Source organism: Erythrolamprus reginae, chromosome 1 (assembly GCF_031021105.1).
Source record: "Erythrolamprus reginae isolate rEryReg1 chromosome 1, rEryReg1.hap1, whole genome shotgun sequence".
Taxonomy (NCBI): Eukaryota; Metazoa; Chordata; class Lepidosauria; order Squamata; family Dipsadidae; genus Erythrolamprus; species Erythrolamprus reginae.
This window is the reverse complement of record NC_091950.1, coordinates 244,021,365-244,039,504: the sequence shown is the minus strand read 5'-3', so window position 1 is coordinate 244,039,504 and position 18,140 is coordinate 244,021,365. Positions and strand designations below refer to the sequence as shown.

Below are 18,140 nucleotides of genomic sequence, written 5' to 3'. Positions count from 1 at the left end.
TAACAAACCTTCAGAAATATATTAGTAGTTCATAAAGACAACCCAAAAGAGAACTGTTCAATGAAATTAACATTTGTGAAACCAATCTTCCTATACAAATTAATGGTGAAAATATCACTCCTCAATTTGTATACCATGGAGTTGAAAATACAGTATGCATAATAAGTTCTGAGCAAGCATGATTCACTCTATTTCATTTTGGGGGGAAATGGACTGGGTTATCAATGAAGAACAGAGAAAGGCAATTTACTGTATGCAGAGATGGATGGGTTTTAAAGTTCGCTAGTGAGTCACAACTTGAAATATCAGATAAAGCAGCTAAGTCCCCAGCCTGTGATCACTTCTTTGTGCAATTAAGGCATGTTATTTCAGGAAAATGACTTTGGATTAATCCCCTCGGCTAGTGCAATGATATCTGAATTTTCTACAGGAAGACTGAAGGACCTATAACCCAATTCTCAGTAGCTCCAAACAGCATGGCCATTCATGAAGGGCACTGGGAACTGAAGTCAAACAATATCCGAAGGATTGCAGTACCCCCCTACCCCTGTTGTAGTGTCCTTTATATTTATAAAGATAAAAATATATATATATACCACTCCAATTTTTGGCTATCTTGAACATATTTGCAGCTCTTGTGTACATTTCACATGCTTCTTCAAGCTTTGTATTTCCTCTAGGAGAAATAGAAGGAGAGACAGAATTAGTAGATAATGTTGCATTATGCAACAGCCAAGTATGAAACATATTCAAAGAATACATAGAAAAGTTGACAGAATAAAAAACACAGAAACCAGCTCCCCATAAACAGTGCCTATTGCAAGCAAAGAACCCTTGGTTTTGTTAATGCACCGGAAGCTGAATTGTACATAGTGAGTAGCCAAGAAAACCAAAGAGACCTTTGACTCTTTACTAAACCTAATTCCTAACCCTTTTATTCCATAAGCATAAAATGAGGGGGAAAGATTTACAGCAAATATACAAGTATTTTCTCAGTCACAAATTTTGGTGAGACAATCACAGTGTTTTTCAGGAGATCAGAAGGAATGGATGGAATAAGATGATTACACAGAGTTAATGGGCCACCTTATAAAATGTGCATGGGATAGGATATGGCTGTGGGGACACTTCAACTTGCTTGCTTGTTTTCGATATATATCAGTTCTTATTCCAGCTGTTGGACTATGATGGTTGAAGTCAGGGATGGGTTCTGATTTACCTCACTGCTGGTTCGCTTCCTCGCACGCCGTGTGGGCTCATGTGTGCCCAGGCACAGAGCTAAAAACCAGCTTGATTTGATTTAATTTGATTTAATTTGATTTATTGGATTTGTATGCCGCCCCTCTTCGTAGACTCGGGGCGGCTAACAACAGTAATAAAAACAGTACATAACAATCCAATATTAAAACAGTTAAAAACCCTTATTATAAAATCAAACATACATACAAACATACCATGCATAAAATTGTAAAGGCCTAGGGGGAAAGAGTATCTCAGTTCCCCCATGCCTGGCAGCAGAGGTGGGTTTTAAGGAGCTTATGGAAGGCAAGGAGGGTGGGGGCAATTCTAATCTCTGGGGGGAGTTGGTTCCAGAGGGCCGGGGCCGCCACAGAGAAGGCTCTTCCCCTGAGTCCCGCCAAACGGCATTGTTTAGTTGACGGGACCTGGAGAAGACCCACTCTGTGGGAACTAACTGGTCGCTGGGTGCGCAGAAGTAAAAAACAAGATGGCGCTGCCAATGGCGCTGCCAAGAGAGCTGGTTTGAGGGAGTGTCCAGTGGGCCATCACTACCAGTTCGGCGAGCAGGGGGAAATTCCCACTACCAGTTCTATAGAACCGCTCTGAACTGGCAGGATCCCAGATCTGGTTGAAATTCCTTATGCGTGTTTGTATGTATTAATATGTTTGTGGTATTAACTGGATTGGCCACCTCTTTATTGCTCTATGCACTCTTTTTATTGTATTTTTGTGTAATGGTATTCAGAAATAAACTTGGGAGATAGGAGGAAAAGCTGCGGCCTAGACAACCTGCGGGACCGCCTTCTGCCGCACGAATCCCAGCGACCGATTAGGTCCCACAGAGTTGGCCTTCTCCGGGTCCCGTCAACTAAACAATGCCGTTTGGCGGGACCCAGGGGAAGAGTCTTCTCTGTGGCGGCCCCAACCCTCTGGAACCAGCTCCCCCCAGAGATTAGAACTGCCCCCACCCTCCTCGCCTTTCATAAACTCCTTAAAACCCACCTTTGCCATCAGGCATGGGGGAATTGAAACATCTCCCATGGGCCTATACAGTTATGTATGGTATGCTTGTGTGTATGTTTGCTTTTAATAATGGGGCTTTTAGTGTTTCTTTTAAATTATTAGATTTGTTATATATTGTTTGTTATTGCTGTGAGCCGCCCCGAGTCTACGGAGAGGGGCGGCATACAAATCAAATCAAATCAAATCAAATCAAATCAAATCAAATCAAATCAAATCAAATCAAATCAAATAAAATAAAATAAAATAAAATAAAATAAAATAAAATAAAATAAAATAAAATAAAATAAACCATCAAAGTAAAGGGTTTCAGGTATGGCATCAGCCGCGACCCCAAGGAATGTCGCCACAGGCCGTAAGAGTAAGTTGATTGCTGAGGCACCTGAAATGCAGTCATGTGACCACGATGTTTGTGTGTGCCACCATCGGAAAACTTAAAGTACCTTTTGGGGGGGGCAGGGTTCCGTCATAACTTCAAATGGTTGCTAAGCGACCGTTAAGCGAGGACTATCTGTACTCAAAGTTGATGCTTCTTGTCCTGGACTTTGTTGAAGGGCTGACTATTTCTTATTTTGTTTTTATGCTGTGAGCCAGCCAAAGTCGATTGAAGTTAGGTGCTATCTATGATGAGCTGTATAATTTTTAATTAAAAATATGTTATATTGTGGCTCAGAATAGTGGGAACCGTGATGTTGATTTTCAGCAATAATTTAGATAATAATTAGAAATTAACGTCTTATGTATATGATGGGGAATAGCTATAACCTTGAGGAACAGGAAAAAGAGCCGAGCCTTCCCAGGGCATGGCAAACAGTACCAAAGGTATGCGGTTCTGGAGCTGCTTGCTGACCCACAAGACTGAATGCAGGGTAGCCAAAAGGACAAAATGGGGGGGGGGGATAGGCAGATGGAGGGGATTTGAATCACTCTGCAGTTTAAGTGCAGACAGCCTGCCAAAAGCCTAAATTTTATATCATGTGAATATGGGGGCACTGCAACAGCCATAACTTTGGCCACAGTTGTAAATTAATTTCTTTCAGTCTCGCCATAACTTTGAAAGGTTGCCGAAGAAATATTTATAATTTGAGGACTACCTATATACATCTTGTATTGTTCTCATTTTGTTAAAATAATAAACATAAAGCTAATTGCTCCTCCTAATCATTTTATGCAGCTAGTTTAACTGCTTTTTAAAGTGCAAGTGAACCTTATTTCATTGTCAACCCTTTTTAAATTTCACACTTACGTTTTTGGTTTGTGGGTTATTCACAGTTGGATGTTATCACTGGGAAAAACAAACTAGACTTTCTGAATTTAAATAAATGCATACCTAATTAAAAGTAAACATTTGAAAGAGAAGTCTGAAAGAACTAAATCGGCTTTATGGTTAAGAGAAAATAGCCAGCTCCCCTTGTTAGTTTACATGCAGAGGTAACTTCTGTTAGAAATTTGTAATGATTGATTGATCCTTTACTGTTTTCACACAATCATAAGAAGATTCCTAAAAACTGCATGTTTTCTTAAACCACGAACTAATAATATTATTAGTAAAATATGCCTTAAAACTACCAGAGTCCTGAGCAGAGTTGTTTTTTTAAAAAAAGAAAGCATTGTATTTTTTGTTACAGTTCCTAACTAAAGGGACATGACAATTTGCCTATGGCTTATTTTAAGAAGCCAAAAATTCCTTCTGCCTGTCATTCACACTCAGCTGCAGAGTATGACTTGCTGATATTCAACCCAGAGGGTTGAGGAAAAAGCCATCCATCCCCAGATATGCTAAGCAAAAGCATTGCAAACCAAAGGCATCACAGTAATTCTCATTTTCCTGATTTAAAACTAGTGCCACATCCAATCCTAACCCAGACCAAAATAAGCTATTTTCTGCTGCTTGTCAAAGGTCAAAAATACTTCCATCCCAGTTCATTTCATGTCTACAACTGGCCAAATAAATCTGTTCAGAAGTAGACTTAAAGTGGGTGGGCATATGATACCTTGAACTTAAACTTTACATAGAAACATAGAAGATTGACGGTGGAAAAAGACCTCATGGTCCATCTAGTCTGCCCTTATACTATTTCCTGTATTTTATCTTAGGATGGATAGATGTTTATCCCAGGCATGTATTCAGTTACTGTGGATTTACCAACCACCTCTGCTGGAAGTTTGTTCCAAGGATCTACTACTCTTTCAGTAAAATAATATTTTCTGACGTTGCTTCTGATCTTTCCCCCAACTAACCTCAGATTGTGGCCCCTTGTTATTGTGTTCACTTTCCTATTAAAAACACTTCCCTCCTGGACCTTATTTAACCCTTTAACATATTTAAATATTTCTATCATGTCCCCCCTTTTCTTTCTTTTCCTCCAGACTATACAGATTGAGTTCATTAAGTCCTTTCCTAAGTCTTTACTACAGCCATTTACAGGATAGAATAATAAGAGCATAGGATATAAGGAAATAATACATTGTAATAAAAAGAGGCATAAAAAGCAGTTATAAAATAGCAAAGACTGTCTCCATCCCTATTCCAGGGAAGAAGAAGAATGAGGAGGAGGAGGAGGAGTCAAGACATATTATTAGCAAACAAGGGCAAAATAGAAATATTTAGGTAAATACCCATCGTTTTATTCACACCTAAATGAATAAAGTATGGATAAATCTAACATCATTAGTATAAGGGCAGACTAGATGGACCATGAGGTCTTTTTCTGCTGTCAATCTTCTATGTTTCTATTATAATGTCATCCTATACATAAAATATATTAGACTGTGTATAAAGTGTGTACTGGTAAGTATTAGTATGTGCTCACAGCTCCTACACAAATTGCCTTCCTCCCTATTGGAGCAACTTATCTTGACACCAACAATGACAAAAATCACAAAGAAAATTGCTAGAATCAACCCACAAACCCATTTGCCATGGGGGTGGAAAAGGTTGGGAAACAAATGTGGATGGAATGCTTCCTACTTCTTGATGTGAGCAGCTCCATAAACAGAACAGCTATATGATATCAAAAGATTTGGGCTCAGCAGTTTTAAATAGAGTGAAGAATGGCAAGTTCCAGACTTGGAGAAATTCCTGAAGAGCTTTACCAGCCCTCCTCTCTCCCAATGTGCCTCTCCACAAATACAACATAGCAGTTTACTAAATGTAGTAAAAAAAATATTCATGTGTTGGAGCAATCTAAAACCAAATATCAAGACAAGGCCGTCAGACTTACAATGTTGAAATGCAAGAAGGATGGACTACATCAAAAATTACAGATGGCAGCATATGATGCCAGTTATCATTGTCAATTCATGCTATTGCTACCATGTTATAAGCCACCCTATGTCTAAGGAGAAGGGCGGCATTAAAAAATAAATAAATAAATAAATAAATAAATAAATAAATTTCTAAGGTGAAAGATAGAAATAAAATAACAGAGACCAACTTCTGATGTGTATTTTCTTCAGAGTTACAGCTATTCCTGTCAACCACAGCAAGAATGCTTACTGGCACCGCCCCCGGAATCACAAAACATCAAAATTTGTTTTCACTGCATTTATATGAATAACTGGTGCCATAATTTTTCCCTATTTTTTTTCCTTTGATCTAAAAAGCAGAAACAGTTGCACTGAAAATCGGAACATTATGTATGAGAAACATAATCTCTCCATCTGTATAATTTTTAAGAAAGAAAACACTGAAATACAGGTAAACAATTGCGCCCTGAACTATAATTTATGCTATTGATTAATAATAACAAGAGTTGGAAGAGACCTTGAAGGTCTTCTAGTCCAACCCCCTGCTTGGGCAAGGGACCCTACACTAGTTCAGACAAATGGTTATCCAGCATCTTCTTAAAAATTTCCAATGATGGAGCATTTACAACTTCTGGTGGCAGGCTGTTCCACTGATTAATTGTTCGGTCAGGAAATTTCTCCTTAATTCTAAGTTGCTTCTCTCTTTGATTAGTTTTCACCCATTGCTTCTTGTCTTACCCTCAAGTGTTTTGGAGAACAGCTTGACACCCTCTTCTTTGTGACAACCTCTGAGATATTGGAACACTGCTATCATGTCTCCCCTAGTCCTTCTTCCCATTAAACAAGACATATCCAGTTCTTGTAACAGTTCTTCATATGTTTTAGTCTCCAGCATCGCCCCCTAGAGCTGGAGATGATTAGTATGCATGTGCGGGGGAACCTTTACCTTTAACTATTTATCTAGCATTAATCCCTTTAAGAAAGACAGAATTAAAGGTTATTAGACACCAGATAATTAATCAACTAATAACCTGAAAACAAATCCTGAAATTTTCTAGAAAGGAAATGTGGAAAGCGTTCAGATTGAATTAAAAATTCTCATCCTAATTCTCATTGCAGCAACTGAAACATGCCAATTTAGACCCTAAGTGGGATTAGACTAAAAGCTTTCCCTACTGTACCAGGAAAAGGAAGAGCCCTAATTATCAACGCACATAATTTGGACTATAACTTGGAATAGCAATCAAGTGATGGATAATATAGTCTGAATACAGTGGGTTCTCAGTTGCTATTTATGAGAACTGTCCTAATAGACAAGCTAAGAAAGGCAGGTTAAAAAAGAGAGAACATATATGATTTCTTCTTTTCTTCTTTTTCCCTACTTACAACCTGGATGGATATGTTTTACCCCTGGCCTCAGATGCTAAATAGAATATTTTTTACAGGTAGTCTTGGATTTCCAACAATTCATTCCGTGATCGTTCAAAGTTACCACAGCACTGAAAAAAATGACTTATGACCATTTTTTTACCATTATGACCTTTGCAGCATCCCCATGATCATGTGATCAATATTCAAATGATTGGCTCGTATTTATGGCGGTTGCTCTGTCCCAAGGTCATGTGATCAACTTTTGCCATCTTCTGACAAGCCAAGTCAACGGGGAAGGTAGATTCATTTAATAACTAGTTACTAACTAACCAACTGCAGCAATTCACTTAAGAACTGTGGCAAGAGAGGTCATAAAATGAGACAAAACTCACTTAACAAATGTCTCACTTAACAACAGAATTTTTGGACTCAATTGTGATAGTAAATTGAGGGCTATCTGTGTTTAATCGTTTTGTAATTTTCTTTTTGACATTCATCTCCCCTAAGGGAACTGAAGAATAGTAGCAATATAGCAATGCTAAGAGTAAACAGCAACACAACATCATTAGCAGAAAAGAGATTGAAGCGGCAAATATTGAAACAGTGTCATGAAATCATCATTAAGGATTCTTTTAGAAACCAACAAATTGTGTACACATTAATTATTAAATATTATTAATATTGTTGCATTAATTTAAGACAATTTCAGGGGCTAAATGACGGTGTTATTGCATGAAGGGGGGATGTTGAATGTTTCCTTTCATTTTATCTTACCTCAGATTTTTGAGGTAGATTGCTAAACTTCATGATTAAGCAGAATCATAAAATATGGCTTCCCCAATCCCAGACTGGTAGCTTCATTAGTAAACTAATTTGTAGACGTGCAAATTCTCTTTCAAGATGAACTCCTGGTGGCTTTCTGGGCGTGTCAATATCGGTTTTTTTAGCAACATACAATCGTAGTAATCTTAATAATAATATGGAAATGCTATGCTCCTGTCTTCTTCCAGAGTGGAATTTTGATTTCACATTCTAACCTACGCTACATTCTTCATATTTTCTGGCTTCTCACCCATGTGCAAAGCAGATGTAACCCTGCTTAACTTTCTAGTCCACATGGCTAAATGTTGCTACTTTAAGGAACCACACAAAACACCATCCTCCTGATACTCACTAATCTATTAGTTTTCTCAATTGTGGATCAATAAGAACCATAAACAGACCTTTTATCCCCAAGGTGCCATGAAAGGGAATTACTGACAAACTGCAGACAGTAGCCTTTATGTCTGTTGTAGCTAAGCTGCATAGCATTGTAACAGTACATTGAAGGTTTAATAATAGTCCATAAGCTTTCATGATTCACAGAGTACTTTGTTGTCTTCATGAAACATTAGTCTCAATTTACAGGGGTGGGGTGAGGAAATGGTACACCGAAGAGCCCAAAGAGCCCTTCATGGCATCGGACCAGAATATCTCTGGGACCGCCTTCTGCCGCACGAATCCCAGCTACCGATTAGGTCCCACAGAGTTGGCCTTCTCCAGGTCCCGTCGACTAAACAATGTCGTCTGTCGGATCCCAAGTGAAGAGCCTTCTCTGTGGCGGCCCCGACCCTCTGGAACCAGCTCCCCCCTGAGATTAGAATTGCCCCCACCCTCCTTGCCTTTCGTAAACTCCTTAAAACCCACCTCTGCCGTCAGGCATGGGGAAACTGAAATAACTTCCCCAGGCCTATATTGTTTATATATGGTGTGTTATGTGCATGTTTTTAAATTATGGGGTTTTAGTTAAATTATTAGATTTGTATTACATATTGTTTTGCCACTATTGTTGTGAGCCACCCCGAGTCTATGGAGAGGGGCGGCATACAAATTTAATAAATAATAATAAAAATTAAAAAAAGACTATGTTATGCAGTCAGATTAATGGAACTTCTATTGCCAAACTTAAATCTGTAGAAAATAAAAATTAAGATCATTTGCAACACAAGCCCCTATGGAGATTCTCGGTTATCCAAATCATGTTTGTCCCCAAAGTGCTTTTTTTCCCCAAGAGGTAACTGGACTTTTTGGGTTTTCTTTGAAGACGTTTCACTTCTCATCCTAACCAGCTTCTGCAGAGGTGAGAAACATCTCCAAAGAAAACCGGCATGAAGCCAGCTGGCTGACCTTGGACCAGTCGCTTCCTCCCAGCTCTAGAAATAAGGCAATGACAAGCCACTTCTGAAACACCATACCAAGGAAACAGCAGGGACTTATTCAGGCAATCACCGAGAATCAGACATGAGTGAATGGAAAGGGAAATAGCAATAGCATTTAGACTTATATGCTGCTTCATAGTGCTTTTACAGCCCTCTCTCAGCTGTTTACAGAATCAGCCTATTGCCCCAAACAATCTGGGTCCTTATTTTAACCACTTTGGAAGGATGTAAAACTGAGACAACTTTGAGCCAGTGGTGAGACTTGAACTCCTGAACTACGGCTAACAGTTAGCTGAAGTAGCATGCAGTGCTGTACTCTAACCACTGCGCCACCCCGGCTTGGAAAAACTTTTTAAAGACTCTAGGCAACATAATTAAGGTCTTAACTCCAAACTGTACACTCATAGTTAGTCATTGATAGCATTAAGACAATTGTATATATATATATAAATGTTAATAATAGTTAATTTTTATCTGGCTATTGATGAGACCTTTAATCCAACGTGCCTGAAAGTACTGAATTAGGACACCTAGTATATGTTTAAGGCTCTATGTTAAAAATGCACTCTAGAGAGGGTTAATTATTAATAATTTTTTAAAAAAAATACATTTGAGCCATCTTAAGCACTGCTTTTGATGGCAGCTTTATCATGTCTACACCTCTCATTGTCTTACCTAAACAGATAGTCCTCGATTTCCAACTCAATTGGGCCCAAAATTTCAGCTGTTAAGCGAAACATTTGTTAAGTGAGTTTTGCCCCATTTCGTGACTTTTCTTGCCACAATTGTTATGCAAATCACTGCAGTTTATTTATTTATTGGATTTGTATGCCGCCCCTCTCCGTAGACTCGGGGCGGCTAACAACAGTGGTAAAAACAACATGCGACAATCCAATACTAAAACAGCTAAAAACCCTTATTTTAAAAACCAATCATACATACAAACATACCATACATAAATTGTAGAAGCCTAGGGGGAAAGAATATCTCAGTTGATGGCTTCGTAACCCAGTTGTTAAGTGAATCGGGCTTTCCTATTGACTTTGCTTGTCAAAAAGTGGCAAGAGGGGACTCATCTGACCCAGGACACAACAGAGGTTATAAATACGAACAGACTGATTGCCAAGCACCTGAATTATGGTCACAGGACCATGGGGCTGCTGCAAAGGTTGTTAACGATGAAAAAAAATGGTCATAAGTCACATTTGTCACCATCGTAACCTTGAACAGTCACTAAACAAACCATTGTCAAGTTGAGGATTACATGTACTGTACTAGGGTTACCTCCACTGACTTCTCCTAACTCTCCATGCCTGCGACCACTAAATCCACAGGAAAGCATTTATTTATTTTTAGAAACATAGAAGATTGACGGCAGAAAAAGACCTCATGGTCCATCTAGTCTGCCCTTATACTATGTTCTGTATTTTATCTTAGGGTAGATATATGTTTATCCCAGGCATGTTTAAATTCAGTTACTGTGGATTTACCAACCACGTCTGCTGGAAGTTTGTTCCAAGGATCTACTACTCTTTCAGTCAAATAATATTTTATTTAATAAATATTTTATTGATTTATATTTTATAAAATAAAATAATATTTTATTTACCATTTGTCAAACAATTAGAGAATGGTAATTTGTACAAAAACATTAGATGAGTAATGATAAAAAGTAATGATAGAAGACAATAGAACAGTAGAACAGTGACGGCAGGCACAACGGTGCGCTTACGCACGCCCCTTAATTGATGAGATGCCACGAAGCAAGTGGCAGAGCCTTGACCATATGCGTGTTGAAAAGACCACAAGGGCCCCTTCCATCCTTATCAAGGGGAGTGCTACCTTCTCTCCTTTCATACAATACAACAGGTGCTGTATCCCAATCATAATTTATATCATCCCAATTATAATTTCACCAGAATCCTCCTCCTCGTTTTGGAAAGAGACCTCCCAAATGTGCCCTGTCACTTCGCAGACTTCCTGCCAACCCGCCTTCAGAGGCTCCGCAGTCACGCTTGACAGGTGGCAACCTGGGGGCCGGGGGGGGGGACAACACCCACCCTTTTATTTACAACCCTTGAGGGGATGTAGAATGAACTCCAGATTTCTTTTGCCACTCGCCCTTAATTTGACTCGCGCCCGCCCTTCCCACGATGCCTCTGGGAGCCAAAGGGCGAACCTCTATATTCCAGCAGACCGCCCTTTTTCCCTATTAGCCACCCCGTAATTTTCCCTTCGCCCGGGCTGCCTGTCGGGGCCTCTTAACACAAGTGTGTCTGTGTGTGTGTTGCTGGTCAGAAGCCCCAGAGCTGTAGGAAGGGAGCGCCGAGGAAGGTCTCCTCTAAGGCCGAGGATAGCGGCGCTTTGCCCCGTCCCTCCCTCCCTGGCTGTCCCTCTTTCCCCGCTGGCTGGCTCACCCGAAGAACCCCCGGAGGAAAGACTGGGAGGACTTGACTCGCTTCTCGGCCTCGGCCAGGAGGTGCGCGGCCTCCCGCTCCTTGTTGCCCGCAGTTGAGGCGTCCATCTCGGCGGCGCGCAGGAAAGAGGAGGAGGAGGAGGAAAGACGGCAGCCGCCTGCGATGATGCTCTGATTTTTGGCGTGGGGAGGGAGGCGAGATGGGAGAGGAGATCCGCCTTTCGCTCCCGCTCCGCCTCCCGCCTCTGGCGGCGCCGCTCGTTTGCCTCCCCCGCTGTAACACCCGCCCCCTTCGAGGAATAAGCTGAGCAGCCTGCAGATGGATTCACCTAAGTTCTCTCCCCACAAGCAACACGGCCGGAGCCCCCCCACCCGAACTAAATGATGATGATGATGATGATGATGATGATAACAACAACAATAATAATAATACGAAATCCAGCATATAAATCTTGTTGGCTGTGTATTACTGTTTTTGTGAATACAATAACAATAACGACAATGACAATGATGATGATGATAATAATAATAATGATGATGACAACACCCACCACCACAACAATAATAATATGAAATCCAGCATATAAATCTGGTTGGCAGTGTATTACTGCTTTTTTGAATAAAATGATGATGATGATGATGATAATATATATTTATTTATCTATTTATTTATCTATTTATCTATGTATTTACTTATTTATTTATTTATTTATTCGATTTTTATGCCGCCCTTCTCCTTAGACTCAGGGCGGCTTACAACATGTTAGCAATAGCACTTTTTAAACAGAGCTTGGCTATTGCCGCCACAATCTGGGTCCTCATTTTACCCACCTCGGAAGGATGGAAGGCTGAGTCAACCTTGAGCTGGTGATGAGGTTTGAACCGCTGACCTTCAGATCTACAAGTCAGCTTCAGTGGCCTACAGTACAGCACTCTATCTGCTGCGCCACCCCGGCTCAATAATAATAATAATAATAATAATAATAATAATAATAATAATAACAACAACAACAACAACAACAATAATAATAATAATAAATAACTACTTCTGACAGATGGTTATCCAACATCTTAAAAACTTCCAGTGTTGGAGCATTCACAACTTCTGGAGGCAAGCTGCTCCACTGATGATTGATTGATTGATTGATTGGACTTTTATGTCGCCCCTCTGTTTCATCTAATTGTCAGGAAATTCCCCCTTAGTTCTGAGTTACTTCTCTCCTTGTTTAGTTTCCACCCATTGTTTCTTGTTCTACCCTCAGGTGCTTTGGGGAATAGTTTGACTCTCTCTTCTTTGTGGCAACTTCTGAGATATTGGAACATTGCTCTCATGTCTCCCCTGGTCCTTCTTTCCATTAAACTCGAGATCTCATTTGGTGGATATGTGTGCGTGTGTGCGAAGAAGCTGGGGGAACACAGAGATCTCTGCCTCTTCGGTAGCTTCCCCCATGTGCCATATGGAAAAACTTGCCTCTCAAAATACAGAATATCCCTGAACCAGCAGCGAGTTGAACCTACCTGCAAAGCGATGCACTGCATGTGCATCCTCTTAATTCGGGTGCCCCATGTGCGTGGCCCTTGCGCGATTTTGCTTCTGTGCATGCATAGGAAGCAAAAATGTGCCATAATCTCATGAGCAGGTGCTCACGCCTGCGTGATTTTGATAATTTCTTTTTGTTTCCGTACATGCATGGAAGCAAAAATTTGCAGAAATTTCATGCACACAAGCATTCCCTCATGAGGTTTTATTTCTGTGCATGCGCAGGAAGCAAAAAAGCTGAAAAATTCAGGAAAAAGATGCCCCCCCCCCCCGATGGACTGGCATGGGAGCAATCATGTGCAAATTGCGCAATCTGGCGGCCATTACTGGTACAGAGTTGCCTACCACACCTGTAGGAGCCCATCACTGCCCCGAACCTCCTTGCCTTTCTTAAACAACAGGAAACAAATACAGGTAGTCCTCCACTTAACAACAATTTGTTTGGTGACCATTCAAAGGTACATCATCACTGAAGTAACTTATCATTTTTATCATTTTTCACAAGACCTTTATAGCATCCCCAGGATGGTGTGATCAAAATTCAGACACTTGGCAACTTACTTATGACCGATGCAGGAGTGGGTTCCACTTATCTTTGCCGTTGGTTCACATCGTGTCTTTTGTGCACACCTACACACACTGCTGATGCACACACACATCCCTTCCGCCCATGCCCAGAAGGTGGATTCAGCCCGAAATACAGCTGAGGAACTGATCAGCTGTGCTTCAGGCAAAGAAATAAAGGTCAGTTTTAACCTGGGGACAGGCGGGAGGGCTTTTTTCAAAGCACAGAACAAGGAGAAGCCATCCAAAGGAAAATTGGCTGAAAATTCAGAAAAAAAACACAGTGGCAAACATGGACCAGCTGGTCTGAACCGGGGGAGTGGAGGAATTCACCCTTGCACAGTTGCTATGTCCCATGGTCATCTTTTGCAACCTTTTGACAAGCAAAGTCAATGGGGATGCCAGGATCACTGAACCATTGTGTTACTAACTTTATCAATTGCAGTGATTCACTTAACAACTGTGGCAAGAAAGATTGTAAAACGTGGCACTTAACAAATGTCTCACTTAACAAAAATTTTGTGCTTACTTATGGTTGTACATCTACCTGTAAATCACAAGAAACAATGGATAGAAACCAATCAAGGAGAGAAGCAACCTAGAACTAAGGAGAAATTCCCTAGCTATTAGAAGAATTAACCAGTGGAATGCCTTGCCTATAGGAGTTGTTGGTGTTCCATCACTGGAAGCTTTTCAAAAAGAGATAGGACAGCCATTTGTCCAAAATTAAATAGTCTCCTGCTTAAGCAGGGGGTTGGACTAGAAGACCTCTAAGGTCCTTTCCCACTCCTGTATTCTCTCCCATCAAGAGTTTAAGACCTATTGATATGAGATCTGCTCTTTAGATAAATTGTTCATGATTTGCTTCTGCTTTTATTTATATGCATCCCCAGTGGGCAATATATAGAACTGTGTGATAAAAAATGTATTTGTCAAGAACAGAAGTTGCCAGATCAATCTGACCTTGCTTCTTGATGAATAGCCTTTTTTGTAATGATTCCAAAGCCGAAAGTACAGCTGTAGTAGGCCATAGCATCAATGTGTTGATGCGGCTATATGAAAATTGCAAAGGGTGGGGATTGATAAAGAACAAAGCCTCTGCGTGGCTCGGTGGAAGACTTGTTTGGAACTAGTATTAGATCTTGGTCTGAACTGATATATGTGGCCACCTGGACTGAGGAGTGAACTGGTGGCAGAATGACAATAGTCGAAGCGCTGCTAATCAACTATACTGCTCAAAAAAAATAAAGGGAACTCTCAAATAACACATCCTAGATCTGAATGAATGAAATATTCTCATTGAATACTTTGTTTTGTACAAAGTTGAATGTGCACAACAGCATGTGAAATTGATAGTCAATCAGTGTTGCTTCCTAAGTGGACGGTTTGATTCCACAGAAGTTTGATTTACTTGGAGTTATATTGTGTTGTTTAAGTGTGCAGAGTTGGGCTGGAGGGCCTGCTACTCAGTTTCTGTATTGTAAGATCTGTGCTGGTGATGGAGCTAAGCCAGTGTTTCTCAAATACAGTAGTGGGACGCCCCCCCCCGGGGGGTGGGGGTGGAGCAATGCCCGGGGGGGGGGGGGATGTGAACCTGGGAAATGTGCTTTTTTTGCCGCAGGGAGTAGAGGTTTTTTGCACTGAAGGAGGTGTTTGCAGCTTGGGAGTATTTCACCTTTTGGTGCTAAAGCCGTTGAAGGAAGGATAAGGATTGACAAACTTTCATGACAGAGGATCTCAGAGATAATGAAGAGGGGCTGGTAGTGGTAGATGGCTGATATCTACTCCTTCTTCCAGGTGAGCGGAGGGGGTGATACTGCCATCCAATTTGTGCCAGATTGATCCAGTGATTGGGAACAATTTGGATTCTACCAAAGCTATCCCAGGTGGAGACAATTCAAGGAGCTGGTCGCAATTTTGAAATCTTTAATATCTCAAAGCTGGGTATCTCAAAGATCTTCTTTTCCTGTAAAAATCTGCTCACCCAACTGAACAGAAAAAAACCTCATCAAATATTAGAAGATAAGTATATATAGTATTTTAAATACTTTATTAATCTTCCCCAGAAAAGTATTGAGGCCTTAAGAAATAGCATCTATGGTATTATCTAAAAACAGTTGCACCCATTCTTACAGAACACATGCTTTTTCACAAAATAACAGGTCAAAATGTTGAACTATTATGGAAAGCAAATGTAAATTAAAACTGATCAAGATGGATAATGGGGTGAGTCTCTATATTAGGAATAACCTCATGTCCAAATAGAAAATGCAGCATTAATGAAAAGACTGAAACAAGATGAAACTCTTTATATATATATACTGTATTCACATTTTCTTATTAACATCAAACAATGTTATAAATTGTACAGTGCAAGGCAACCTGCTTTAGCAAGTTTTTGAATTACCAGATCCAAATATGGTAGCTAGAATCTCTTAGAGCAGCTATCATCTAGAACAGGGCTGTCAGACCTGCGTCATCACAGTGGTGTGATCATGAGACATATCAAGACTTCTCCCCCACTTTGCTAAACTTGGTATGGGCAGTGTATGACGCATCCGGCCCGTGGGCCATGAGGCTGACAGCCCTGATCTAGAACAATAGCAATGTAGGCTGTAAAAAGCAGGTGTCATAAGCAGATGAAGTTCAAATATATGCTCTTACAAAAGAATGTATGGCCTAATTAATTTAAATTAATTCTGAGAGTAGTAAGACTTAATGCTTACAGTTAATTCCAGATACAAATATTACATAAACTTGTAATATTTCCAAACTATTAATAAAAGACAAGACTGAATGTAGATATAAAACATGCTTTTATTTTTAAAGTAGGATGGTGCCCAGACCTTAAGACCATGTTGTCTGCTGAAGATAAACACAAATACAAAGTTATAGAAAAACAAATTCCTTTATCCAAACAACTGGGTTGTATAGACTTCCATTTATGTAATAATGCATACTTTGTAATACATACTTGCTTTTTATTTTTTATCTATAATATCGATTAGCTTTGTACAGCAGTGACAAAGTTCATATCATACAAGTTGATTGGCCATTACAAGAAAAAATAAATATATTTATAGTTCAATTTTTATTATGCATTTAACACTTCAATACAAAGGTAAAGAAACTTCATTTCAACTATCTGAACTTTGTGGAGAAGTCTGAGCTCAAAGACATGCAAACAAATTGACAAATATGCATCATAATTTTGAATAAATTATATAGAGTGTACATTAGCTAGAGGTTAAAGACTATGACCCTATTACATTCTGAAAATCAATTAAACTGTGCTTTAAAACAACAACACTACTATCACATTTATTGGGCTAGGAATTCAGAAATGATAAAATCTTCATTTTACTATATCCACATAGAGTGTTGTGATTTTTCAGCAAAGATGCAAGCATTTTAACTCAGTCCTTACTACCCTTGCACCATGTAGCACCACAAGGGTGAAAAGACTGCTGCATACATCTACAGTATCACACTTAGACCACACTGGTTTTTGGATTGTGCATTTAATATTGAAGTACAATGATAATTTGTTCAATCTAGAATCAAACACTAGCAATTTGGTTTATATTGATTTACAACATTCAGATCACCAGTAAACTTTAGATAAAAAAAAACAGTGAAGAAGGGATGCTATTCACCCTTGGGTTGCTAAAGAGATCATACTATTTCCCTTTGTGTCTAGCAGTATAAACAGAAAAGAAGAATAGCCCAAAGGAAATTGGTGGATAGGAGGATAGAATCTAAAGATTGCAATGTGATGGCACACTTTTGTGTAATTGCATGCACCAGTGTAAATGCATGCATTTGAGGTATTTTTTCCACTTGAAAAAAATACTAAACAGTACATTATTATCTACTATGACTGAGCTTGAATTATTTAAAATAATGGTGTTTGCTTGGATCCCAGCGACATAGATAACTATTGCATTTCTGATTCTTCAGAAATTAGGTGCATATGTTACAATACCATAGATTCTATCTTAAACTGCTCAAAATGTATGAGATCCACAGAACTAGAATTATTCAGGCATTTTAGCAAGATTTGATAATCTACAATAACATTTAATGTTCTACAGTGGCCATGAGTTATTGCTTCATTTAAATGCAAGATGAGCAGAGTCCGTTACCATATTCAGTGAAATTATTGTGTTTCATGTGAAACAGCACTTTTTTTCTCTGTAGTCCATTAGAGATCGGTTACACTTTCTGCGAGTCTTGCTCTTATCAGACTGCTATTGCAATTACAAATTAAATTAAAGTGGCTAACAGTGGGACATGCACAGCTTTTAAGCTCTGGTAACTCCTTCTTCAGTCGTTCAAGTTGCTCTGTCTGGAATACATTTGGCTGCTCAGGCATCCAGTCATAAATTCTAAGACAGACATAGAAAGAAAACAATTAAAATCTAGTGTCAATCTGTAACAAAGCTATATTGGAAGCCACATAAACGTTATTGCCAATACTTAAAAATTATTGAAAATTGAATATTCATCACATAAAATGAGTTATATGTACAGTTTGTATCCT

At 39.5% G+C, this 18,140-nt stretch overlaps 2 protein-coding genes and 1 non-coding gene across 5 annotated transcripts in view; all 3 read right to left on the bottom strand.

Annotated features, from left to right (window-relative positions):
• Nucleotides 1–11,608, bottom strand: part of LOC139156724 (beta-soluble NSF attachment protein) — a 33,746-nt gene extending 22,138 nt beyond the window's left edge. The window contains exons 1-2 of one of the 2 annotated variants that reach the window (XM_070732692.1): nt 11,495–11,608; nt 597–676 (exon numbers count right to left, since the gene is read on the bottom strand). In XM_070732692.1, the coding sequence (XP_070588793.1) occupies nt 597–676; nt 11,495–11,601 (187 nt within the window). In that variant the 5' untranslated portion in view covers nt 11,602–11,608. The remainder of the gene's footprint in view (nt 1–596; nt 677–11,494) is intronic. The other variant, XM_070732691.1, reaches the window with a different exon arrangement.
• On the bottom strand, nt 10,819–10,941 carry LOC139158231 (U6atac minor spliceosomal RNA). Its single transcript, XR_011557630.1, has one exon. It is a non-coding gene; the product is annotated as a U6atac minor spliceosomal RNA (small nuclear RNA).
• Nucleotides 11,609–16,396: 4,788 nt separating the features above from the next.
• The window catches only part of GPCPD1 (glycerophosphocholine phosphodiesterase 1), a 64,906-nt gene continuing 63,162 nt past the window's right edge, over nt 16,397–18,140 (bottom strand). For both annotated transcript variants that reach the window (XM_070732689.1, XM_070732690.1), the window contains one exon: nt 16,397–17,985. In XM_070732689.1, coding sequence (XP_070588790.1) covers nt 17,802–17,985 — 184 coding nt within the window. In that variant the 3' untranslated portion in view covers nt 16,397–17,801. The remainder of the gene's footprint in view (nt 17,986–18,140) is intronic.